The sequence below is a fragment of the Pinus tabuliformis genome, chromosome 6, assembly GCF_031772625.1.
Source record: "Pinus tabuliformis cultivar Carrire ecotype Pingquan chromosome 6, CPIR1, whole genome shotgun sequence".
NCBI lineage: Eukaryota > Viridiplantae > Streptophyta > Pinopsida > Pinales > Pinaceae > Pinus > Pinus tabuliformis.
In genome coordinates, this window is record NC_142292.1 from 1,444,792,061 (window position 1) to 1,444,818,581 (window position 26,521).

General features: G+C 37.7%; 1 protein-coding gene across 2 annotated transcripts in view; it reads right to left on the reverse strand.

Moving 5' to 3' along the window:
- Window positions 1-3,956: 3,956 nt before the first annotated feature.
- PDR2 (phosphate deficiency response 2) overlaps window positions 3,957-26,521 on the reverse strand; it is a 214,403-nt gene continuing 191,838 nt past the window's right edge. Inside the window, exons 16-23 of one of the 2 annotated variants that reach the window (XM_089427506.1) lie at window positions 8,159-8,287; window positions 6,906-6,971; window positions 6,720-6,791; window positions 6,464-6,615; window positions 6,064-6,175; window positions 5,843-5,959; window positions 5,651-5,738; window positions 3,957-5,546 (exon numbers count right to left, since the gene is read on the reverse strand). In XM_089427506.1, the coding sequence (XP_089283632.1) occupies window positions 4,480-5,546; window positions 5,651-5,738; window positions 5,843-5,959; window positions 6,064-6,175; window positions 6,464-6,615; window positions 6,720-6,791; window positions 6,906-6,971; window positions 8,159-8,287 (1,803 nt within the window). In that variant the 3' untranslated portion in view covers window positions 3,957-4,479. Of the gene's footprint in view, window positions 5,550-5,650; window positions 5,739-5,842; window positions 5,960-6,063; window positions 6,176-6,463; window positions 6,616-6,719; window positions 6,792-6,905; window positions 6,972-8,158; window positions 8,288-26,521 lie in introns of both variants that reach the window. The other variant, XM_089427499.1, reaches the window with a different exon arrangement.

The window sequence follows — 26,521 nt, forward strand, 5'->3', positions numbered from 1 at the left end:
AGTTCTATTTTCTATCACAGATTCGAGAACAAGTTTATCATAGATTAGAGGGGTAGTTTAACACTGAAATGCTTCCCACATGATCTGAGGTCTAGGTGACAAAGATATAGGCTTTTGTGAGGAGATTGCCCCACTATAAACAGATCTGAACTTCAAGTTTCTCTCCACAGGTGTCTAGATTGAGTCTTAGTCCTCAAACAGATTTGTCCTTGAGTTATTATCTCTTCATCCTTCTCTAGTTCATGAGATATGAACTCCCTGTTGTAATATCAGATATCTTCACCAAGGTCGTAGTAAAACAATGTGATCCGAGCTTTAATATATAGAGCATTTCAATGCCAAAGTGAAGAACCATGTCACTTAAGCAAGTCAACATGAGTAGCACTAGCGCAGGTCAGCTCAAGGTCAGAAATATATATTTTTAACTTGAAAATTCGATATCTCACAAACTACTAGGAGTTTGGAGGCATGTGATGGGTTGTTGGAAAGACAAAATTATACTCTAAAAGATGGTATAGTAATCACATTGAGACGCTGCCTCTAAGGTAGTGAAAATTATTTTTCTTTGTGATTGTCCTTAAATTTATGTGCATAAAATATTTGAAACAGTATGAGGAATGTTTTGGGACAGCGTAGTTTCTCCGTTGTTTTGCACCAATAATGTCATCATGATAGTACCCAGCATCATGATGAAGGTATAGCATCATGTATTCAATGATAGTGCAGTAATATGTCATAGTGCAGCCTTCATTAATTTGTCAAAGACACCAAAGTAGTCTTCCAATTATGTCAAAGTGTGGTCATTCTTTAAAGAGAGAGTGACATTATCACGTGTATGATTTCATCAATTATAGTCCTCCACTTCAAAGGCTTGTATCTTGGCACCTAAGGTCTAGATCACCAATCAAGGCACATGATTGGCACTCAACAACATTATAGTTAGTTCAAGGACTTGTTCAAGCAAGACTTCTTCATTACTTGCTTGACATTTTCGTGGCTTGACATCTTCTTCAAACAAGAGTTATGACATCATCATTTGGAACCAAGCATCTCAAAAATATTTTCCATCTTGGCTAATGGCATATTGACATCAATGACAACCTAGATTAACAATGAGATCTAATATTTGTCTATCCCTTCTTTCAACAATAACCTTGTTTCATGCACTCAACAACATTATAGTTAGTTCAAGGACTTGTTCAGGCAAGACTTCTTCATTACTTGCTTGACATTTTCGTGGCTTGACATCTTCTTCAAACAAGAGTTATGACATCATCATTTGGAACCAAGCATCTCAAAAATATTTGCCATCTCGACTAGTGCCATATTGACATCAATGACAACCTAGATTAACAACGAGATCTAATATTTGTCTATCCCTTTGAACAATAACCTTGTTTCATGCCATGCATGTCTTGCATATACAACCATTGAAATTTTGATAAATCCACTATATTCAACATTTTGAAGCTTAGGAGGTGACAATGATGGACAATTAATAACTTTCACCTAAGCATAACACTAGAGTCACCTCTTCACCCAGCATTTTTGCATTTTCTCCATCGGTATGTTATTCTTAAACAGATTTGTTATTCTTAAACAAATTAGTCTGACAATGATATGCTACTTTTTTCACACTATTCAAATAAATAGACCCTGCAACTTAAGGCCTCATAAGCATCCCCTAATAATAAAGCATTGGAGAACCTAGAAGGGGATGCAATTAGCAAACAAAAAAATGCTGTTGCTTTAGTATATTCCCAACAATATACATTGTATTTTTTGCTATGGTTCTTATAATGGGCCTTTTGCTATTGTCTAAATAGAAACAGCTAACTCATTAAACCCTAACCCTTGGATGACTTCATAAGGCCATGTTCAGTAAAGAAGAAAGAAAAATTTTAATTGAAAAACTGCCATTGATACGCATTGCAGTTTGCAGTTGTTGCAACCATCTAATGAAGTCATCTTTAGGCATGTGGCAACCCCAGGCTATGCAATGATGGCTTAGAATTGTTTAAAATTTAATTAACTTTAGGGCTAGCTCCCAAAAAGTCACCATTAGATAGTACAACAATTTTTGTGATCCATGATTGTTTTGCCAGTTATTTTTTTATCACCTATTCTAGATTTGTTTTTCAAATATTTTGGTTACATATTATAATTGAGGTTTACCTAGTTAAACTAACACTTTGGATAGGTTTTGAATGGCAATCAAATTTCAACTTTATATTCCACTTCTAAATCTTAGATTTCCATTTTCTAAATCTTACATTTCCACAATAACTTTCCTTTCAGGAGAGTGTCAATTTTCCCTAAATCTTACATTTCCACAATAACTTTCCTTTGAGAAGAGTGTCAATTTTCCTTATGAAGAGAAGAATGCCCACTGACCCCAATGCCTTTAGGACATGGAGATGCATCCCTTAATCCCAACGTTATCTTCCTTGCTAATAACTAATTCTGACCTTATTTATATATCAGTATATTTAAATGGAAAATGGCATTTGAATTATTAAGTGAAAATACATATATTATGTCACAGTCTAATAGCAAGCAAGTGCATGTAGCGATCACAAACCAAGCTCAATACGTAGCAATCATATTCTCCATAATGATGTATTAGGAAGTGTGATGGCAAGTTTGTATGCTTTGAACGCAATACAACCCAAAATCCATACCCAGCAAGCATATTCCCCATAATTATGCAGTTTTACCAAGCCTCTTGAAAGCTTGGACTGTGTTAATCTGACAATGTTTTGTTCCTATGATAAAAGCCCCTTGAAAGCTTGGATTGTGTTAATCTGACAATGTTTTGTTCCTATGATAATGCAGTTTGTAGTTATAATGATTGTATATGCCAAAACATACTGTAATATCTAAACCGAGTCCCTTAACGAACACATCACAACTATCATAAATAAGAACTCCATTGTATTCACAATATCGCATAGTAATGGTGTTATTTTGGGTGCACCTGCTTGAAGCAATGGTCTCCCAGGATAGTCTTTTTGGAGCATGGAATATGTAATGCCCTCAATGTAATATCTTATCATATTGATGGAAATCAGTTGTATTAATGGAAATCAGTTGTAGAAGCTTACAAAAGAAAAAACCAATATCACATAGTCAATATCTAAATAACTACCCTAAAGAACTCCATTGTATTCACAATATCACATAGCCAATATCTAAATATCTACTTATGCAGACTCCGCAAAGATTGATACTGCCAATCAATGAAATCAAGAAAATTCCATAACCAACGTTACAATATATTAACCCAAAAAACATGAACACAAATGATGGTTGGTAGATTTTGCATTGCCGAGTATAAGATCAAGATAACATAACATCAATCACAGGGCAGTTTCTAACATGGTAACGTTTAAATAGGATTTAAACTTATCCTTATGTATGTCAATGCAGAAAATAAATTGGCGTACCTATACACTAATCAATTCCAGAAATTCAGGATATACACTTAATATATTGATCCTGTTGATATAACACGTTTGGTCCATTGTAAAAATAACTAAATATAAATATTAGACCACTTAAAATTGGACTCCAGCACTGCAAAAATAGGACAAGTGCAAATTGGAGCCTGAAGAAATGGGCTGGCCATTAAACCGCTAGCACCCTCACATTTTCCAGGACAATCCATTTCGTTTGCTTCTTGCTCTAAAACCAGAACTGGATTCCATGAAAGCCCGTGCCATGAGAATGGAGGAATTGAGAAATTACTTGGAAACAATTTAAGATAAAAGTTACTTGAGTCATTAAATTTGAAGATACAGAAACATAAAATATATAACTCGTCTTAAAAGATTCAAAATCATAAAATATATAACTCGTCTTAAAAGATTCAAAATCATAAAATATATAACTCGTCTTAAAAGATTCAAAATCATAAAATATATAACTCGTCTTAGAAGGTTCAGAAACAAAATATATAACTCATCTTAAAAGGTTCAGAAACAAAATATATAATTTGTCTTAAAAGGTTCAGAAACATAAAAAATAAAGACAGGTGAATAAGGGTACATACTACTTCAAGGGGGGCCAACAGAGTCGTATCACTCCTCATAACAAGTTAAGATCATTCTCACAATTATTCAAGAAACATTGATTTCATTTCCTTCAAAATCTTTGCCAACGTGGCCCAAGTAATGGACAATATAATGGCAGTAACCAGAAACTTGCAGCATTCTTTTGCCTTGAAAACAATGGGACTCTAACAATCGGGCATTTGAAACTTGACTATAATGAGAAGAAACTGTGGATGAGGAGTTTCCCTCTTCGGAAAAAATAGCCAAGCAAGGCCCTTTCAAATTATGAAGTAAAAATACACTAGCCATCTGTTTATAATAAAAATCCTCCCAAGAAAATTTTGAATATGTAGGTCAAAAGGGACCTCAAAATCAAATGTTACACCGGACTATCAATTCTGTAACTACGAAAGAGTAACAGCAACAATTAGATATTTTTCTTCTGACTAGAAGATATTTGGCGCTGCCTCCGCTTCCATGAAGGCATCCTACCCGGGAAAAACCATCGCAGACTATGCTCCCAAATAAAGCAACTAATCATCATAAGCATGGCCCAAAGAAGCAGCTTGCTTCCAAAGGGCTGCGGGAGAGGAACTAACCTTAGCCAATCATTCAAGCTTCGGAACATGTCTGAGGTGATAGCAGTAAAAAACAGAACAGCAGCCGTCAACGCATAGCAAAAAGGTTTATTCTCCCTGATACTTTGGTTGAAAGGATGGCCCATGTAATTTACAGCAAACGTGGCTACTTGTATCATCATATTGGCCATGTACGAGACTGTATTAACTAAGTTTGGATGAAACTCCGAATCAGGTTCAATACACTCTTCTGGCATATACTTTTCTGCTTCTTTAACAGAAGAGATAAGAAATGTTATGTGAATTGCAAACTGCCCCAGAACTGAAAATAACACATAAGCACAAAAAATGTTGGGATGTGGACGCTGGGCTGAAAGTGTGTTCAGAGGTCGAGCATGAGAAATGAACAAGAAAAATGCTGCAGTAAAAATGCCACTGATGGTGGCTTGCATATCACCTAGCTTTACTCCATCCAAGTACATAACACTTAATACATAAGCAGTTGCTAGGCAATTTAATCCCAGTATCTTGAACATCTGTAAAGTTGTAACAAGTGTGCTACGTCCCTGCCGAATAATATCAGTTGTCGGCCTTACTGATGCATGCTTAGCAGTGAAAGGAGAGGCCATTGATGCATCCCCAAGCCTCACAATGGGTGGAGTTCTGCCATCTCCCTCCCCTTCCATCTCATCCATAATCTTTTTCAATTTCAGCCTTTGTCTCTCTGCAGGAGTAAGATGACGGTTGCTACTTGCACCATGAGATGCTTGAGATCCACCAGACAATCCTGAACTCCTCACTGGCTGATTAATGGATGCATTGCCTGTTTGCCCTTCATCAGTTGCAATAGCATTTCCAGAATGACCAGCTGAATCAGGTGCTCCACCCTTGGATCTCCTTGATTTCGTGGGTTTACCTGCTAAATTTTAGGATTACAGCAAATCCAGTAAGAATAAATATTGGATCACTTTAAATCATAAAATAGAACAATGGAATATCCATCCAGATTTAGTATTTTACCCCCAGAATTTGACGATTGTGCCAACGTCGAGTTTTGGGATGGTTGGGCAGGTGCAATTGCATTTAAAAGAGCTACACCAACATGAGCCTGCAATTGTTCAAAATTTTGAATCAGTCATTGGTAAAATAACATCAGCTGTATTTTGCTTGCCAAAGTTTTTGATGCAAAGGAGAAAGGTCAACATCCCCTACTTGTTTGAGAGCACCAACATCATTTGTACCATCTCCACACATTAAAGTCATTCTTCCCACTGTCTTCAGAGTTGTCAATATGAGTTCTTTCTGCTCAGGGGAAACTCTTGCAAAAACCTATAATGGATTCATCAAGGCCAGTTGTAGTGGAGAACAATACAAATTATCAACGAAAAATTTATAAATGAAATACTCATCCCAGCCAGTATAAATGTTCATACCTTCACATATGGGATCACTGAATGTATAGCATTCGTACGTTGCAACATCATGAAACAATCACCACCTACACAGAGATCATGGGAAACTGACAATTCCTCCACATCAGCTTCACTGGAGATGAATTCAACAATTTATATTAGGTTAGAGTCTTATATTCATAATAATTATCTAGAAGTCTCTTCACTAGTGCCTTCTTACTAATTTTGTGATGCAGACAATAAATTTAAAAACTCGTAACAGAAAAAAGTTAAGTAGGATACCACAAAACTATTATTTATATTGATAATTATTAGTGTATGCAATAATTATTAAATACACTAGATGCCTAATTAGTATTATTTGGATTGATAATTATATATGTAAATAACAGTGATTAGGTATTCTACAAACTGTTATTACCAGTAAGGAATTTTCATCATCTCATCAGGTGAAATCCACTCGAACCCTTCACTGTTCTTAATTGGAGTCAAGATTAAAGGAGGTTGTGAAACAATGTGAACTTGACCCGCAACATAACAAGCTGTCAAAGCTTGATCACCTGTGATCATCACCTACATAAAATGGAAATCCATGTCAGTTCATATCCATAGTGGTTCAAACAAAACTCCATAGATGACTTGTTACATTGAGATTAAACTTTCAAGATATCACGTACTAAATCATGTGACGACTCATTAAGTTCCTTGAGGACGTCGGCAGAGTCAGCACGAATAGGACAATTAAATACCTGAAAATAAACAGTAAGTAATCACAATAAAAACATAATCAAATTACAGCATCACGTGAGATGAACCGGAGATCAAACAGGAAGAGCATGAATATCATAATAGGAATGACTGACCGCAAATCCTGCAAAAGTAAGTCCACTCTCCACAGTCTCTCTATCTAAACTCCTAGCCTCACCAACCTGCAAAGCATACATATAAAAGATTAGATATAATCCATGACTGTCAAATTTAAAGGTTCCAAAAATTAAAAGTGCAATGTCACATGTTGCAGTACTAAAAATATAGCATTCCCTATTCTCTTACAGGAATCTATTACTTGAGAACTTGAAACCAGGATTCATAACATTGATGGGGAAACCCCAATTTATAATTTGACTTGCACTACAGATTACTATATTATCCTCCAACAATGGTACAGAAACAACAAATATCTTTAAGGACATAATTTAAAAGTGACTGATTCTTCTCACTGAATTTGTGACTTATTGTGACTTGTAGGTTGTGATGATTACATTAATGTTTTCCATGGGCCAACATGTAGACTTCGCCCAGTAACCTCTAAATGGTATGCTTAGCGACCTAATGCGATTTTGTTTTTCAGATGAAGAACTAGTGCCTTCCATCAGTTTGCAATGTTATAAACCAAGTCCCATGCAAATTTTAATCCATTGATGCTCAAGTCAATCTATAAGCATCTATGTGCACAAATTGTGAAAAGTTCTTTCCTGAATATTATCTTAGAGAAAGCCTTGCTCAGATTATTTGGAAAAAGAAACATTTATAAACTTTGGAGGAAACGATCAAACGGATACTCATCTCCAAAAAGAATGTACAACCAAGTTGTTTGAATAAGTGGGCGCGAAAGCCAGAGCCAATCAATTTTATAGGACAACACAAAAAAGTGTATAGTGACTTTATCATGCAATACACACCAACCATCTTAGTTCCAGTTTGTATCAGTATTAACAAAAACCCTAGCTATGTATCCATGTTTTCCAAATTAAAACTATGAATCTGATATACTTTCAAAATATGATTCTATCCCCCTTTTCATAAGTTTGGACTGACACTAAAACTTCCATGTGTTAAAGACTATTTTCTTTCTTTCCAAATCTAATATGCTTTCAAAACTGAAGTTTGGACTCCCCTTAAAATTTCCACGTCTCAAGTTAAAGACCACTTTTAAATGTAACAAAGCCACTACAACATAATCCATTTTCTGAGATATTTTATTAGAAATGCAGATTCCTAAGAAAAAATTGAGAGAACTCCAGCCATAAAGGGAGGAACGCATGCTAGAAAATAGTAGTAAAACAACAGAAAACTGATATTATATGAAACAAAAGCCATAACATCATCTACATACCGCCATTTCAGGAAGATGCTTGTATGCAAGGGCAAGAACTCGAGATCCTTGCCGAGTATAGTGCTTGTAGGTATCCACATATCCTGGGGCTATATCTGTCAGCCTCTCCTGAATGGTTTCTGGTGCACCCTGTAAAGAAGAGACCATCAGAACAATAATTATCAAAATAAAACACAAATATGAAAACTTAGACAGAAATCCTCGTGATCAACTGAGCAAACATTTCATTGATGATGGGAAGCCAAAAAGAAAATCAGTAGTAGTTGATGATTTTATGGTAAACTCTGAAATAAAATGTAGATATGATTGGGGATTTGATCACTGAGAAGTTCATGTCAGCCCCTTATCAACCTTTCTCCTAGTTCATAAACATCTTGCCACACTAACAGTTGTACAAAATTCAGTTTAAATGAAAAAAAAAGTACTAAATGATATGTGGCAGCCCTAAATAACTTCAAATAAACAGATGCACCTGATATGCCTGTTACCCACAAAAAGTAGGTAACCCATATGAGATTTTTTTCCTCCTCAATTGACAGCCAGCCAGCCAGCAGCCCTATGATGGACTTCAGATAGCTCTATGTCAGAGATCTCTACCTATTTCTACAGTCAATGCTCTCTCCCATCTAACCTTTTTCTTGAAGGTGGGTAATCTATCAATAGGTACTTCAGCCAATTTAGCAATCATGTGCTTGCAATTAATGTTAAGGGCATATTAATATGAATCGCAAGGAAAACTAGATGACTGACCACTCCTGATTGTATCCGTGTTCCCACACTTCACCTGGGAGATTGGCCTATGACCCTAGTTCAGTGAAACCTCCTCTAAGGCCTTGTGGTTTAGGAGGGGCACTAATAGGGGGCATTAATTAAAATAGCATGTCCATTGTAATCCATACTTAGCAATTTCCATTCTTCCTTGTTATTCATTTCCATTCCTCGGGTTGATCGTCATTGGTCATTGGGATTGGCACCCTATATCCACATCCTTGAGTCAGAGCCCAGAAACCTGGCCCTAGAGGTTGATGCAGCTGAAAGAAAGATAAAAGCATGCAAATCCACAATAAAAAGAAAATGTAAAATGCAAAAAATGGTTGAAACTTATTTAGCACGTAGGCAAAAGCCTAGCAAGAGCTCTACCCACCCAGTTCCTCAAGCATTTGATGCTTTGTCTAAAATTTAAATAAAGGGACTCTGAATGTCCCAACCCCGATAGGCAAGAAACCGCTACATCCTTAAGAGGTATTGGAAGAGAACAAAGCAAGCTTGGTCTCCTAAGTTATGTGCGAAAGAAAGATAAATCATTAAAGGCACACCAAAGGGGTGGCAAAAATAGGCCGAGGAAAGGGGTAACTCGTGCCACAACGATTGCTTCCTCCTTACGTCATTATACTCATATTGTTGGACCTCCATCAGTGGGTTTCATGGCCGTAACATCTTCCTTGAAGTCTTTCCCACTTCATGACCACATTATCACATGCACCTATGGATTGATGGGTCTACCTAGGACATGTCACTCCACTTGGGGACTGAAAACACCTAAAAGAGTTGTTGACCTAATCATCTATAACATTGGTGAGGTAACTTGTTTAGAAATCTTGAGCTAGAAATACATTTAAAGGTGTCTTGTGTGAAACATTTCTATGCCCCTACGTCATGTCCCCATTTTTATTCTTCTCCATAGCAGGGTTGCGAGGGAGCGGCTCCCCCCCTCCCCCTCGAGCATGCTCCCGAATCACACTCCCTTTGGGAGCGACTCGGGAGCAACCAGGGAGCGCATTCCCGAAATCGCTCTTGCATGGGAGCGAAATTTGCACTCCCTAGCCTTTTTTGGGAAAAAAAATTGTAGTAACATTCCAAATGCAAATTTTTTTCAAAGAAATAAATAAATTTTTAGTGGGACAGCCTAATTATCAAGCCTATGGCCCTAGTATTGATATGTGATTCATGGTAATGTTAAATTCTTAAAGTAAAAGTGACATTCTCCTTAATCTTCATTTTCAACCTTTTACTTAAATTTTTAACATTACCATGAAATGACTCGGGATCTCTGAGAGTGGTTCCGACCTCATTGGATTTTATATGGAGAAAGTAGAATTTTATATCTCATTCAAAATCCAATAGACTTATCAGTTTTTCAGGATTTCAAGATTGGAGGGATTGCAATGTTTCCATTGGATTTAATGAAGAGCACCAATCCCTCTATGTACCTTGATGTTACTGACATTGGCTGTCTAACTCCTCTATCATGACCCTACTAAAAATGTAACCATCACTTGAACAAAATCTTGACTTGACATGCTATGTTTTTTCTATCTTGTGTTAATGAGGGTGATATTAATGACAAAGATTTTGATTTTCCAACAAGACACAAAAAGTAGACATTTATCGCGGCGGCAAGAGGTCCAAGCATTAGCAATAGATAATAGATTTACTTGTCTTTTCTAGTTTCTAGTAGTTTTTATAACTATTGACTCTTTCATATTTATTATGATATTTTTTGTAAGAAAAATATGACAATTTAAATTTGAAGTTTGAAGTTGGCAATTATAACTCATTGGTAATGAATTATGAATATGATGCTTCGTGAAAGTTGAAAGTTGTTTCATTTTATAACATTTCATTTCATGTTAGATATTATTTGTTGTAATGCTTACACTTAGCTTACAAGTACAACTTTGGTGATCAATAATGATCATTGTTATATATTGAACTTTGAAAGCTTGAAACTTTAAGATTGATGAATCATGATTCATGAGACTCAATATGTTGTATGTTACTAACTTGTGGACATGGTTGATGAAGATTATAACTTCTAGACGATTGTTGTTATATGGTTCAATCTATGTTTTTTATATCTAATTCATCATTCTACATGTTTTTGTTGACATATATGCATCAAAATATAAAAAAATATATATATTATATAAAAAACACTCCGGGATTCACTCCCAAACCGGGAGCTTCTGAAAATGTCACTCCCACTCCCGTTTTCGCTGCTACTCTCAAGTAACCTTGCTCCATAGTACAACCAGGGTGGATTTCCAGGATAGGGGATGGCCAGGTCAGTGGAGCAGGTTTATGTCATCAGGGGTCCCGATGGAGTTTTGAGGAGTTTTTATGGGATTTGATGGTATTCGCTTGGCATATTCCATCATCAGCACAGTTTGCCTTTCGTTTCATTGCATTCTGACCACTTTCAAAAATTAGCGTTATTATTGGGCATAACTTAATTAATTATGCTCAAGGTAGAATTTTGAGGAGTTTAATTGGTGAAACACCTCAGTGTAATAGCTCGTTGGAACCAGAACGGGAAGATCTACGGGATGGGATGATTAGATGTGAGTTTCAGTGACCTGAGGAGACATGGTGGCCAATTTACCATTTTCCTACATTAAAAGAACATTTTAATTGAAATAAAAGAGGGAAAAGTGCTCCGTCATTAAAATAATAATAAAATAAAAGGTTCTAGAGGAGTCCATCAAATCTATAAAAGAGGAGGAGACCATTAGAGGACATCTGGGATTTTGATATTGTTTCTTGTATGAGAGGTTGAAAACCCGGTCCTCTACTCCATTGGTAGCCCCAGGATGAAAACCTTTGGGTGATTTAGAGAGATTGGGCGAGCACCCATCTCCCCTTGGTGGATTCATTCAAAATCCACATGTGTAGTGATTGTTTTCATGTATCAGTTTGGAGACCGGAGGGTCATTCCCAGCTATTGTATTGGCATATATCTATATATAATAAAGCTAGATTTTGGTTGCTACATTTTTCATTGTTCCTCATGTTCTGATTTTTAATGAGATTTTGTGCAATTTATAGATTTATGATCTAGGTTTTACATGGAAATCTTTTGGAAAATGCATGATAGTTTTATATGGAGTGTTTGTTCCAAAAATTTCTTATTTGGGACATTACACCGTAGCATCAAATATGACCGACTATGATGCTTTAATGGATTTTGTCTCTAATGATGTTGATCTCACTTATCTTGGGAAGTTTGTTTTAGGTGGCATCGCATATGTAACAAAGATTCCTTGAGGGTTGGCTTGAATCCTTCCTAGCACATTCCTAGCATAAGCTTGGTCGATAGAGAGATAGGCATCCATCAATCTTTGCTTGAGAAGCCTGTTTTAATAGTACTTAAAACGATGACCTTGCAGTGGTCAGAGCCACAGCTCTCTACAGCGCTAGAGGCACCGAGTATGTTAGAATTTCATGAGAGGTACCGTTAATCACACTTTAGCGTGCTTCTCCTCATCTTCTCTCTGCCAATTACTACGAAATCAGGCTCAACACAGAAAGGATTGAAGGATTGACATTTAAATAGGCATTTAACTAAAATTAACCAAAATTCTTGCATCTCACGTTGGTTTTAGGGTCTACATTTCATATAAGATAGTCATTCATCTAAGCAGCAATTGCTAATCGATTACTTGGTCTTCATTTCCCTAACAAGATCGTTGACTCCATAAGGCACTGGTAATCAATCATTTACAATTTAATTAAATCCTATAAATCTTGCTAAATCTAAATCAAGTACTTGGTCGCTTCATTGTGTCTCCCGAACTGGTTGGTTTCTAACTAGTTCTCCATTCCATTTTCGTAGGGTCTACCCCTCTTAGCCTGTTGTAGTGAGACAGCTCAAACGAAGAGATTGGGGATCAGGGTGACAACCCCCAATCTGAGCTATTGTCGCAGTGCCTAGACACTATGCGACAACAAGACTATGACAAGTGTCACTTCAAGATTCGCCAGTTTAGTTGTGTGAAGGTGAAATTGCCCAATGTCCTCCAAAGTGGAATTATGTGTTCATGATGAATATTATGTGGAAATTATTATTATTATTATTATTATTATTATTATTATTATTATATATATATATATATATATATATACACACACACACACCTTAAATAATTCTGAACATATCCAAAGGCTTTGAAATACTCTAATGGCGCAAAGATTATTTGGGTGGCAAAATGTATGAAGGGACGGGCAGAGGGTAGGTCAACCCATGACCTACCCCTCCCAACTTCGTTGCATAACCGTTGAGCCAAGCAATGGACTTATTAAACGGTGGCCACAAAACTTTATTAATTCCAACAGCGGAACCAAGGGGGCCAGCCCCCTCACCATACAACCAAACAATATAACCATGGGCCAGCGTTAAAGGATAAGTGCGCTTAGAGTGCCACTAATCCAAGTTTAAACTTAATTAATCCATCTTTTAAGTTGGCAACAGTTTTGGAGGCATGCCAATTTTGGCGGTGCTAACTTGAATCTTCTCTAGTTTTAGCAGGGTTTCCTAGGGAAACATTAATTGAAGCATATCAATTTTCGACCAAATTAAGCTCAGAAAGAGGTGTTCTTGGCTAATTTGGACATTCTAAACATATTGTTGCAAGTATCAGGAGCCATAGAGCTTTGTAAACAGCATTTTTGCCACATTGAGCTAATATAGAGGCCCAAACCATGGAAGTTGGACCAAGGAGATGTAGCCCAGGAAGGGTGAAATCCATCAAAACATTGTGTTATGTGTCTCTTTGATAGTTTGTTGCACTGTACATGTTTTTTGTTCAGTATTTGTTTCTGAAGCTATTTTGCTCATGAATGTCTTTTTAAACTTAAGGAAATTTACCTAATTGTATGCACAAACAGCGAATGAAACCTTAGCACAAGAAGCAATAAGCATGCACATATTTATAAATCTGTGATTGTTATTAGCACAGCGAAACTAATCATACAAAAATAGATCAAGTTGGTATTAGAGCAAGGTTGAATTGCTTGATTGCTTGAGTTTGTGCAATTAGGGTTTTAATGGTTGCAAAATTGTGATCCTTTCAAGGTTAAAGTTGCAGAAAGGAGAAGGGAAGTTATTGGTTGCAACTCCTGTGGTAATGCCCAGAAGAACAAGAGCCACAAGGCCACAATCTCCACCACCCAAAGTTCCAATTCCAGTTGCACTTGAAACTCCTCAAGTTTTACCTTCAACTAAGATTGAAGAGGTACAAGCGGAACCAATTTCTGAGCCTAAATCCATAGCCATTATGTCTAGAGAAAGAGAGCCTAAAGGTCCCCCTTCAGAAGAGGAAGAATTCAAGAAAGCTTTCTATACTTTTACTAAGATTGTTAAAGTCCTCTATGAAGAGAGGAACACTAGAATGGTTGGAGGGAGTTCTAAACCTCCACATGGAAAAGGAAGCTCATAGGACAAAAAAGATGAGAAGAAGGATTCCAAAGGGAATGGTGGAAATCCACCTCATCTCCACCATCCTCATCATCTTCACCATCTCACACAACATCATCTTCCACTACCACCACTGAAACTACCCATACTCATTCCAAAACCCCAAAAGGAAAGACTCCATTACTGAAATTGCACATAAAATTCGAACTTCCCATGTACAATGGAAAGTTGAATGCAGAAAAGTTGGACAATTGAATTCGACAGTTGAAAGTATACTGCAAAATTCAGAACCTTCAAGAAGACGACATAAAGATCCAATTGGCTTCATTGAGGCTAGAAGGAGCTGCACTAGTTTGGTGGCAAGCAAAGACTCGAGAGGAAATGAGAATCCATGGTAAGATATCCATCACTTGGGTTGAATGTTTCTGCAATAAAAAGACATTTTTATCCTATAGCCTCTATGCAAAAATCCATTATGAGTTCGCAGAATTTTAAGCAGCTTAAAGGCCAAACAAGCCAATATTATACACAGGATTTAGGAAAAGGGCTTTGTTATTAGGAGTGAAATTGAATTCCCAAGATACACTGCTGAAATATATTGGGGGTTTACATTCCTATCTGAAACATACTATCCTTATGTTTAATCCAAGAAACTTAGATGAGGTATGTGTGCAAACCACACACCTTGAATCTAGAGGAAAGAACATTCAGGAAGAGCGTAGTAAGAGGAAGCCATTCAAGGGTAACGAGAAAGAAACGAGTGGAAAATGGAAGGAAAAGAAGAATGCAAGTGTGAAGAAAGAAGGGGAGAAAATCACATGCAAACATTGTTCCAAAGAGGAGCATGATGAAGCCCACTGCTGGAAATTGCATCCTGAATTAAGGCCTAGGAAACAAAACAATAAGGGAAAACAAAAGACAGCCGCTACCACACAACATGATCTTGGTTCGCATTTTGGTGATGAGACCAAGATTTCAGCCATGGTTACAAAAGGAAAAGAAATTATTGGAACCACTAGTTCATCACATAGTCAAAACAACACTCCAAATGAAGAGTCAAGAATAGAGTTGTTTCATGTTAAAGTGATTTCAAATCATACAAAGATTGATGCATTATTTGATAGTGGGTCACAATCAAACTTGATTTTAGAAAACTTGGTTAAAAAACTAAACCTTGAAACTGTACCACATCATAAGCCATATCCATTAGGTTGGATAGTAAACAACGCAAACTTACATGTTACAAGGAAGTGTTTATTCAAGTTCACCATTACTAAAAAGTTCATTGATGAAGTTGAGTTAGATGTAGTTCCACTTGATATCTCAGGAATCATTTTCGGTAGTCCTTATTTGTATGATAGAAAAGCAGTGTTTTATCGCCATGACAACAAATACATATTGCTCAAGAATGGGTGGAGTTCATAGTGAGAGCCCATCGCAAAAAGCTGAACATTTCTTTGGTTATTGCAGGGCAGATGAAGAGACTAGTAAATGCAAGTAAAAATTTTGTGCTTCTCATGATTAAGAAAAAGAATGATATTGATTATGAATCTTTTGAAGGTTGCGATGATAAATTGAAATTTGATCTGTTTGCTGTGGTAAGCAAGCATGACAAGATGTTTTAGGAACCAAATAGGTTACCTCCCAAGAGGGGAAATCAGCATGAGATTCAGTTGCAACAGGATGTTCCACTTCCGAACATTGGCATGTATCGCATATCTATTATGGAGAGCTTGGAAATCAAAAAACAAATTCAAGAATTGTTGAGCAAAGGTATCATATGCCCATCTACTTCGCCATGTGGTTCGCCCATTGTCTTGGTGCCAAAAAAGAAAGGAACTTGGCGCATGTGTGTGGATTTCCATGCACTGGATAAAATCATGGTAAAGAATCATTATCCACTCCCAAGAATTGATGATTTGCTTGATCAGTTGAGGTATGCGAAGTATTTCACTAAGTTAGACTTACGAAGTGGTTATCGTCAAGTTAGGATAGCTGAAGAAGACATTTGGAAAACTGCATTTAAAACTAAACAAGGATTGTTTGAGTGGCTTGTTATGCCTTTCGGTCTTACAAATGCTCTAGCTACTTTCATGAGGGTAATGAATGATATATTGAGACCATTTCTAGATGATTTTGTTATTGTCTACTTAGATGATATCCTCACCTTCAGCAAGTCAAGAGATGAACATGCCATCCATGTAAATAAAGTACTTGACGTCTTGAGAAAAGAACAATTGTTTTTAAAGATGTCAAAGTGTGAATTTGGCAAGACTTCTTTGGTGTATTTGGGACACATTGTTGGAGGAAGTGAACTGAAGATAGACCCCTCTAAGGTTGAGGTCATTATGAATTGGCCCAAGCCCAATATAGTTACAGAGGTAAGAATCTTTTTAGGGGCAACACAATATTGGAGAAAGTTTATTGCTAATTTTTCTTCCATTACATGCATTGACAAGTGCCAAGAAAGTCTTCCACAAGGGAGATGTACAGCAAAAATCATTTGATGCTTTGAAGCAAAAGATAAGTTCAGCACTGGTATTGGCACTTCCGAATCTTAGACAGCCATTCGAGATTCAAACGGATGCAAGCGATTATGCCATAGGAGCAGTTTTATTACAACATGGTAAGCCCATTTCATTTCATTCTAAAATCTTTAATGGAGTTGTAACTAACTATCCCACATATGAAAAAGAACTTTATGCATTGGTGCAAATGGTTAAGAAATGGAAGCACTATTTGATGGGGAAGGAGACCATCAACCATTGCAATGTTTACAATGATAGTCAAAGTTGCAGCAGTCACAACATTTCAGATGGATAGGTTTTCTACAACAATTTCATTTGGTTATCAGATATAAAAAGGGAATCTAAAATAAGGTAGTTGATATGCTTTCAAGGCCTATTGTAAATTCATTTGTTATACTCAAGCATAATTCTGTTTTGGATGAAAGTTACATAGAACAATATGCAAATGATAGTGACTTTCAAGAAGTATATGCAAGCTTGAGTCAAGGAAATCAAATTGAAGAGTTGGATTATCATGTACACAATAGTTTGTTGTATCACTTGGGCAAGTTGTGTATTCCACAGGGAGAAAGAAATAGTATCATAAGGGAGGTGCACACTTTAGTGATTGTTGGACACTTTGGTGTGGGCAAGACAGTAGCGAATCTTCAAAGGTATTTTTATTGGCCACACATGTTGGATAATGTTTCTCGTTTCATAAGAGGATGTTCTTCATGTGCTACAAGTAAGCCTAGCAATAGGAAACTTGGTTTATACACTCCACTTCCAGTACCTTCACGTCCATGGGAGAGTATCTCAATGGATTTTGTAGGATGTCTTCCATTGTCAAGGAAAGGACATGATTACTTGTATGTAGTTGTAGACAGGTTCAGCAAAATGTGCATATTAACACCATGTAAAAAGCAAATTACAGTTGAACGAACAGCTCATCTTTTCTTCCAAAACATTTGGGTTCATTTGGGTCTTCCTACTTCTATTGTAAGTGATCGAGATTCTCGATTTGTTGGGAATTTTTTGGTCAAATTTGTGGGACATGATGGACACAAATTTGAAGAAGAGTACAGCCTTTCATCCACAAACAGATGGACAAACCCAGGTGGTCAATTGAACAGTTATTCATCTTCTTAGAGGATATTGCAGCAAACATCACAAGTTGTGGGATGAATAGTTGCATTACATACAACATGTATATAAGTATGCACATATTTATAAATCTGTAATTGTTATTAGCACAGCAAAACTAATCATACAAAAACAGATCATTGAGCATAACTTAATTAATTATGCTTGAGGTGGCATTCCGAGGAGATTAATTGGTGGAACACCTCAGTGTAATAGCTCGTTGGAACCGGAACAGGTAGATCTACAGGATGGGATGGTTAGATGTGAGTTTCAGTGACCTGAGGAGACATGGTGGCCAATTTACCTTTTTCCCGCATTAAAAAAATATCTTGATTGAAATAAAAGAGGGAAAAGTGCTTCGTGATTAAAATAATAATAAAATAGAAGGTTCTAGAGGAGTCCATCAAATCTATAAAAGAGGAGGAGGAGACCATTGGAGGACATCTGGGATTTCGATATTGCTTCTTGTATGAGGTTGAGAACCCGGTTCTCTACTCCATTGGTAGCCCCAAGATAAAACCCTTGGGTGATTTATAGAGATTGGACGAGCACCCATCTCTCCTTGGTGGATTCATTCAAAATCCACATGTGTAGTGTTTGTTTTTCTGTTTCAATTTGGAGACCGGAGGGTCATTCCCAACTATTGTATTGGCATATATCTATATAATAAAGCTGGATTTTGGTTGTTGCATTTCTCATTGTTCCTCATGTTCTGATTTTTAATGAGATTTTCTGCAATTTATAAATTTATGTTCTAGGTTTTACATGGCAATCTTCTGGAAAATGCATGATAGTTTTATATGAAGTGTTTGTTCCAAAAATATCTGATTTGGGACATAACACCGTAGCATCAAATATGACCGACTATGATGCTTTAATGGATTTTGTCCCTAATGATGTTGATCTCACTTATCTTGGGAGGTTTGTTTAGGTGGCATCACATATGCAACAAATATTCCTCGAGGGTTGGCTTGAATCCTTCCTAGCACATTCCAAAGGATGTTTTGATCCATTATGAGAGAAATTTTGACCTTATATCCCCAAAGTTTCCCCTCCAGAGATGAGCACTGGGCCTTGAGAAACATCCACATGATTTCATACTTCTTATTGTACCTCCAACTGCTAGAACACTAAGCTAGAAATCCAAAGTGTTGGCTTAGTTTTTGATGTGCCCCGATGGACCAAGGACGCCCCCAGGGTATCGTTGACCCTGTTTGATGGGCATTACCATGCTCTAGAGCCCAATTAAGGATGGAGATTGGCACACCATGCATTGATGTCAATGCTTGATCCAAATGATGACACATCATCCTACATGCCCTAGAAGGGTGACATAGGCCCTTTTGAGGATGACACCATGGTGGAGGAGGGTTCCATTTGGAGATGTAGCCATGCATCTTGATGATTTCTTGGCTTAAGGAGCATTCAAGGACCATTTTATCACTTCTTTGATGGAGAGTGTCCATTCTTAGAGAGGGACATCACAATGAAGAGATTTCATTCCCATGTGTGGGAAATTTGGGCATTTTTATTATGTTTTGGAGTTATTTCAAGGTCGACTTGTGACCTTTGACCTAGTTGAATGCTTCAAGCAAATTTTTTAGGGCTTTTATTGTAAAATTATGGAAAAGTGACTTGGTTACCCTCATATAAATAGAGGGGAGTCACTTTTCATTATTCACCATCATCATTCACTCACTTCTTCTCTAAAGGAGTATGCACTAGCTATTGTCTTTCTCCTCGGATATGATGTGATCATTTGAGGAGCAACTTGTCTTAGGAGGGAGATGTCTACATGGAGAGACTTTTGGGATTGATTGAAGTGATTCTTGTTGGAATTCTGTAACTTTATATCCATTTACTTCCATGTCGCATGCTATAATTCTGAAATTAAGGTTTCTATGTGTGCCATATTGAAAAGTGCAATAACTTTTCTCGAAATCTTAATTCTTTATGGTGTGTAAAATGTCTTACAAGAATACATCAAAGTAACTTGGTTCATGAACCCTTTGACGTTAAAATATTTCATACAGATAAGTCGCTAGGGTTTCTAAGTGAAGAAATTAAATCTTCCACCCTCTTCATCAAAGGCCTTCTATCATATCTTTCCCTAATTGATTCCATTGCCAATTAGATAAAGGCACTAGTCTAGTAGGTGTTGATCATTATAAACTCTTCCCTCTTTTAATTTCTCAATAACTAGGGTCAGGGTTAGCTTAACATCTGCATTTCATAGCAATTTTATATCCATATGTTATTTGCCTATTGGAAGGGATTGTATTTAGTAGAATAATAAAAGGAAATATCTAATATTAATTGCTTATTTTAACCCTAACATTAGGGCTTACGTCTTGGTATTTATTGTTGTCGTATGCATTTTCAACCATTTAAAACCATTGTTTACCCCTCCTTCATAACATATTGGTCCTTTGTTGATCCTACCCCTTATAGGTTATTTTCTAGAGCTTTCATACACAAACACATCAATCTAAATCCACATATTTTACGAACACTAACTTATAATAACTCTCATCTAAATTATAAAGTCCTTAGGGAAGTGTACTTGAACTTTAGGCAACTCTTATCTTGACCTTTCAAGGCTTTGTCAATACCTTTTCCTCCAAACATTAGACCTTGCATCACCATTGAGCCCTTCTTTATTGAATATCATGTTGGTGATTGTAGAATTTCCTTGAAATTTTGGAGCCGCTTTATGAACCAACTGAAACTAGGTTCAATTCACCAGGACCCAAAATTTCTCTACCAAAAAATTTGCAGCAGACTAAACACAGAATTAAAAACAATGTCACACAATACAGTAACACTATATTTTCTAGGGAAGCCAACTGGGAAAACCCTCTATTCGTTGTAGACTTTTATTGAGAAAGGTTTGAGCAATCAGATTCCTTTTACAAGGCAATATTATTTCAATAGAAAAACAACCTAGTTATCTCTGCTAATCCTTAGCTGAAGCTCCCTACAAATAACCTAGAACCAGCTCTTCCTTGCTTGTGCAATCTCGACCTTGTTAGAAATATCCTATTTCCTAGCTCTAAACAAGCCACTATTCTTTAGAAATTAGCCCCTAAATCTCAGCGCACTTCTGCAAGGAACTTCTCTCCACTGACCTGCATTTAGGCTTCTCCTTATACACTCTCCTAGAAATAAGATCTCACACACACAACCTATGCATACCAGAATGAATTACAAAGGTGCCTTCATCCTCCTTATAAGCTTTTCGATCATGCTAAATCTGGGAAATTAATTTTAGAACTCAAACTTGTGATTGATTTCTTAATTAAGTCAAACTGACTCTTTTAACTCGTCCTCCCTCAATTAGAAACTTAAGCCCACTAACTCGTCCTTTTCTAAAAGTAACTTGCACCTAGAGATAAACAAGATTGAGCCTCCAACTCTTGCGCATGAGTTAACTACTCCATGACTCATCCTAATTTCTAGGAACTCGTGCATGCTAAAGAAGAATTGTTTTTGGTCATCTTTACTAAGGCACAAGTCAAGAAGGACCTTCTTCACTACACTTTTTCAACACTCCCTCTTAGCAAGGAAGGTGCTTCTAGAAGAACCTCATCCACCTAGATCTGTCTCCGACACTACCACATTCTCTGTTGCTGCACCTACTCCCTCTGAACTAGAAGACATCCATGCTTTCTTCTACAAAATCTAATTTGAAGACCAGTTATTTCCAACCATGCTCTATGAATCCATCACTTCAGTCATAAGTGCCATGTACCTTGCGTACCTCTATGATTGCTTCCTTTGGCTAAAGGTAATATTGGAAGATCCAACTCTATCCTGATGTACCATAAACAAATCCTCTACCCATTTGGCTCAAACTCTCCCTATACTAGGAGTCACTAACTGATTGGCTATCTCCACTCGCCCTGGGTTATGCTCCTCATCATCCTGCTGGTCGGCCCAACTGCCAACTAGCTTAGACTCAAACTAAGATACTGGCAGAGGTTCTATCTTGAGTAGCTTCTTCTCAAGTACTCTAATATGCTCTTGCTCTAAGGACTCCCTCTGAGTTCTACTCTCCTCACCCATCACTTCTCTACTTTGAGCTCTCCCTGCCTTGTTGCTCAAGGTTGCACCTCTCTACCTGGAACTTTTAGAGATTCTTCTTCATTAAACCTATATGCTTCTTATATCTAGAAGCTAAGTGTTGAAGGTAAGCCTTACTTATGCTAAAGATGACTTCATAACCCTTGTATTCAAGAGTAGCTACCGAAACAAGATTTTGCTTTAATCCTTGAACATAAAGGATATCTCTGATATGAAGAAGATTACTTGAATCCCTCTGAAAAATGACAATACCAATTTCCCTAGTTGCATACATGCCATCATCTCCTAACTCAAATTGAAATTGCATGTCCTTCTCCTTCAAGTGGTTGAAACTCTTCTTATTCCTGGTCATGTGGAAGGATTCTCCTGAATCAATATACCATATGTTGTTGTTTGTTGAGCTTGCCGTGCAAGCTATGAATGAGAAATATTTCCCAACTAGGCAGAAAATGCATCTACTTCCGTTGATGTAGTTGTGTGATCCTTACTGGACTCCTTCTGCTTAGGACACTTAGTGGCATAGTGTCCAAATTCATGGCAATGGAAGCACTTGATCTTGCTTAGATCCTTCTTCTTGCCCTTTTGACTGGACTGAGCCACTCCTTGGCCTTCCTTTCCCTTGGCTTTGCTACTCTTGCCTAACAAGGCAAAGTTCTCCTCGTCCTCTGTCTTCATCAATCTACCATCTCTGGTCCCTCTCCAGATCTCTTCTTGAACACAATCAGTCCATAGCCTTTCCCAACTAGGAAAATTTTCTCTGTCATTTACTGCATCTTGGAAACCATACCAAGACTTGTGAATTCTTAGAAGAACAAAACGCACAAGATCATGCTCTGGTACAGTCACGCCCACACCACCCAGCTCATCTCATACCTAAGTTAACTTTGACAAATATGTGACGATGGGCTCTCCAGCGCTCATCCGGAGCCTCCTTAGCTTCTCCTTAAGAGCAAGCTTCCTAGTATCGTTGGTACTCTAATATAGATCTAAAATAGTTTTGAACATATCAAAAGATGTCTTCTTCTCATGGAAATGAGGAACTATATGATCTCTGACCCCTTCTAGAATAATCCTATTTGCCTTGATATCATTATTAGCATATTGGGTCAATTGTTGGGGATCTTGTGGTGGTGGTATACCATTCTTAACAAACTCCCCCACCCCATTATCCTCCACAACTATCATGATCCTCCCTTTCCATGGAAATAAGTTAGAGGCTCCCTCTAAGCAGTGATTTGATCTCAACCCTTGGAACACCATTTTGCTTTCCTAGAAATCTCTACAACACCTTCCCACTAACAACCTTGTAGTCCTTCACAATAGGCTGAACTTAGGGCTCAAATCAACCACTAACAGCCCTCCACAATATTGTACTTTGACTGATCTACAAGTTGTCCAACCTGGACACATCAACCTAGAAAATTCACCAACACAGAAAGACATACATACCTCAAAAAGAAGACTTCTTTCTGTCCTCGGCCTGTGCACCAACCACTGAAGTTTGATCCCTAGTTAGGGCACCCTGTGGCAGCGATAGTACTATCCTTTTTCTCAACCGAATATCCCTTCATTCACCTATGTAATTCCCTTCTTTGAGCCTTGCCTTCTGCGTTGTTCCAAAAGGTGTCTCAGCCCCAAATCTTAGGTTTGATTTGCACATAACTGAGGACCCGCCCCTCCCTGAACCATGCAGAAAATAGCACGGCCATGTCACAGAGAATTACCAACCCAAAACACACACAGACACTACCTTTAAACTCCCACTAGCGTTTTCCTTACCTCGGTTATCCAAACACACAAGAAGGTTATCAAACTCGGCCTCCTTTCACATCAAATATGCACCTAGGAGACTGGTGAGCTCCAATATTGCAGCAATGATGCTGCAACTCCTCGGACTCCCTACTTTACTTTTATCAACCCGGTAGTTCATAACAAACTTGGAAGCAATGGTGCTATATGCACAAGTACTAGCTCTTATTGCAAGTTGTCACTTGATCAGCTAGCACAAGTTCGCTAGGAGCTTAAGCCAACTTCTATGAGTTCTTAGAAGAAGCTTTCAACTATGATGGATGAAAGCTAACTCAAAAGAGGCTAGTCTACTTGCAAAAAGAAGATGAAAGCTGAAAGGAAATGCAAACACTAGTAAACCTTAGTTTTACCGACTAACCCTACTTGTGCAAGAAAAGAGATGTACAACTATTGAAATGGATGCCATGGACTATTGCAGAGGTAAAATACATGTGTTTAAGCTACTTCTAAAAGAAAATATGAAAAAATCATCTTTTTGGTATTTTTGAGCAATTTTATGCAAAAATTATTATGCATGAGTTTTAACTATTTTTGACTGTGCAGAGGTTTATTGGCGAAAGAAAATGGAGTGGGTGTTTGCAGGGGGTTAGGAAGGTATGGAGAGGACCTAAGGGGTCCCTAGCACCCTTCTGGAGATTTCCACCGTGCTCAGATCTCGAAAAACTGCTCGCGTTATCTTCTACAGGAGGCTGCAGGAGATCTACAGGAAATTCTACATGAAGTTCTACAGGAACCTGCCGAAAGTGATTTTTAGAGGATTGATGGAGGAAAAACGGTGGGGAAGTAGGAATGAAGGATGGATAAGGTTGTTAAGAGGTGTAGCACCTGGTAAATGAAGCTAAGGAGTGATGAAGATGGTTGGATTTGTTCAAGGATGAAGAAAGCAATGTTGCACAAAAATATAGGAATTAGGGTTAGTTGGGAAAGTGTGGCGAATGAAGGGAAGAAATCTTGAGTGAGGGATTGGAACAGGTTGCATGATGGAGAAAGGGTAGGTGGGAATGTATTACAGATGTTCTGCACATTACTTTCCAAAACTGATATAAACAAAGACTACAAAATAGAGACCTATCTATTTTGACCTAATCTGCTCTTAAAATCAGAAATATGATGAACAACAGTTTATAGACAGATAACCATGCAAGAGAGCTTATGGAAACTGAGCAAGAATAGATCTAAACATGAAAACACAATTGTTACCAACTTTTCCAATTCAAAATCTAACACTAGCAATTGCATTGGAAGGCAAAAATAGTGTTTTTGTGGCAACAAGTTTACCTTGGTCTCAATTCATGATCCCAAAGAGGGAGAATTGAGATCAAGGACTGCTTGGTAGCCTTTTTGTGGATCCTTTCCGTTACCAAACTGTCAAATCAACCTGAAGCATGAACAGCTATCTAAATCATTAAAAACAACCTAAGAAATGAAGCAAGATTTTTATCTAAATAACAGAAATTAATCTATGAATGCAATAAAAACACATAAAAGTACACAAAGGAGGTACTGGCACTTGGGTTGGGTCCAACCCCAAGAGCTACAGCCTCCTAAGAAAGATCAGAGCTGGTGCAAAGCAAGATTCATCTTCATTGATCAAAAAATAATAGTTACCTCCCACAAACTGTCTCAAGAAAAAGCTCGAAAATGTGTTGATACAGAGCTGCACTAAAGTGCAAAAATGAACTAACAAAATGACTAAACTGCCAAGTCTTCAATCCTTCCTACTTATGCATACGAGGACCCCCAACAGTCCTCCTTAACTTGAGGAGCTTGGCTGCCCAAAACTGCAGTTAATCAGCCACTTCACTAGACCTGCTCGGTTGCCCTTGAAATCATCTTTGGTGGGTTGTAGAACTCCGAGCTGATGGTGGAGAACTCGAGGAAGGGGTCATTTAGTGCAGTAGACATCCCTCCTACAAATCCTCAGCCTTGTTTCCTCGTATTTGGCTGCCAATCTACTCATAAATGCCTGATCTTGGTCCCAAAAATGTCCAAAAATCTGCAATAAGCACGTATTAGACCTTGTGGTAAAGTGACTATTCCCATTCACACAATTAACATAAATATATTCAAAAGCATGCATAAAACTATGGAGAATGGTGGATTAAATGAGAATATTAGGCAAAATGAGCCCATATAGTTACCCATTTCCGGGGCTCATCATCACCCCCCTGCTGAATGTGTTTCTCATCCTCTGAGCAACTAATCCAGTTCATCATCCTTGATTGCTTTGATTGCCTCTCTGACATCCCAAGCCTCTGAGGTGATGTCCTCTTCCTTATCATGAAATCCTGCCTTTCTGTCTACCTCCTCCCATTGCCTTTGCTCCTCTTCTTCCTTGACCCCTTCTAACAGCCCCAGCAGTAGTGGAGGGCTGAACTTAAGGCCAATCCAATTGGCTTTCAGGTTCTTCATTGATTGTTTGTATAGGGGTACTCTTCTCATAGCCTCCCTCATCCTGGTTGGGGAGTGGTACTCTCTTATTTTCAGACTACGGGACAAGGTGTTCCATCTCCTTGTGCAAGCATGAATGTAGTTATCACCAAACAGTCTTTCCATGTCCTCAAAGTGAGCAATGGCCTGAGCTTGTCTTTCAACATAATCAGGCACGATATGAGGGTTGTCTGTAAG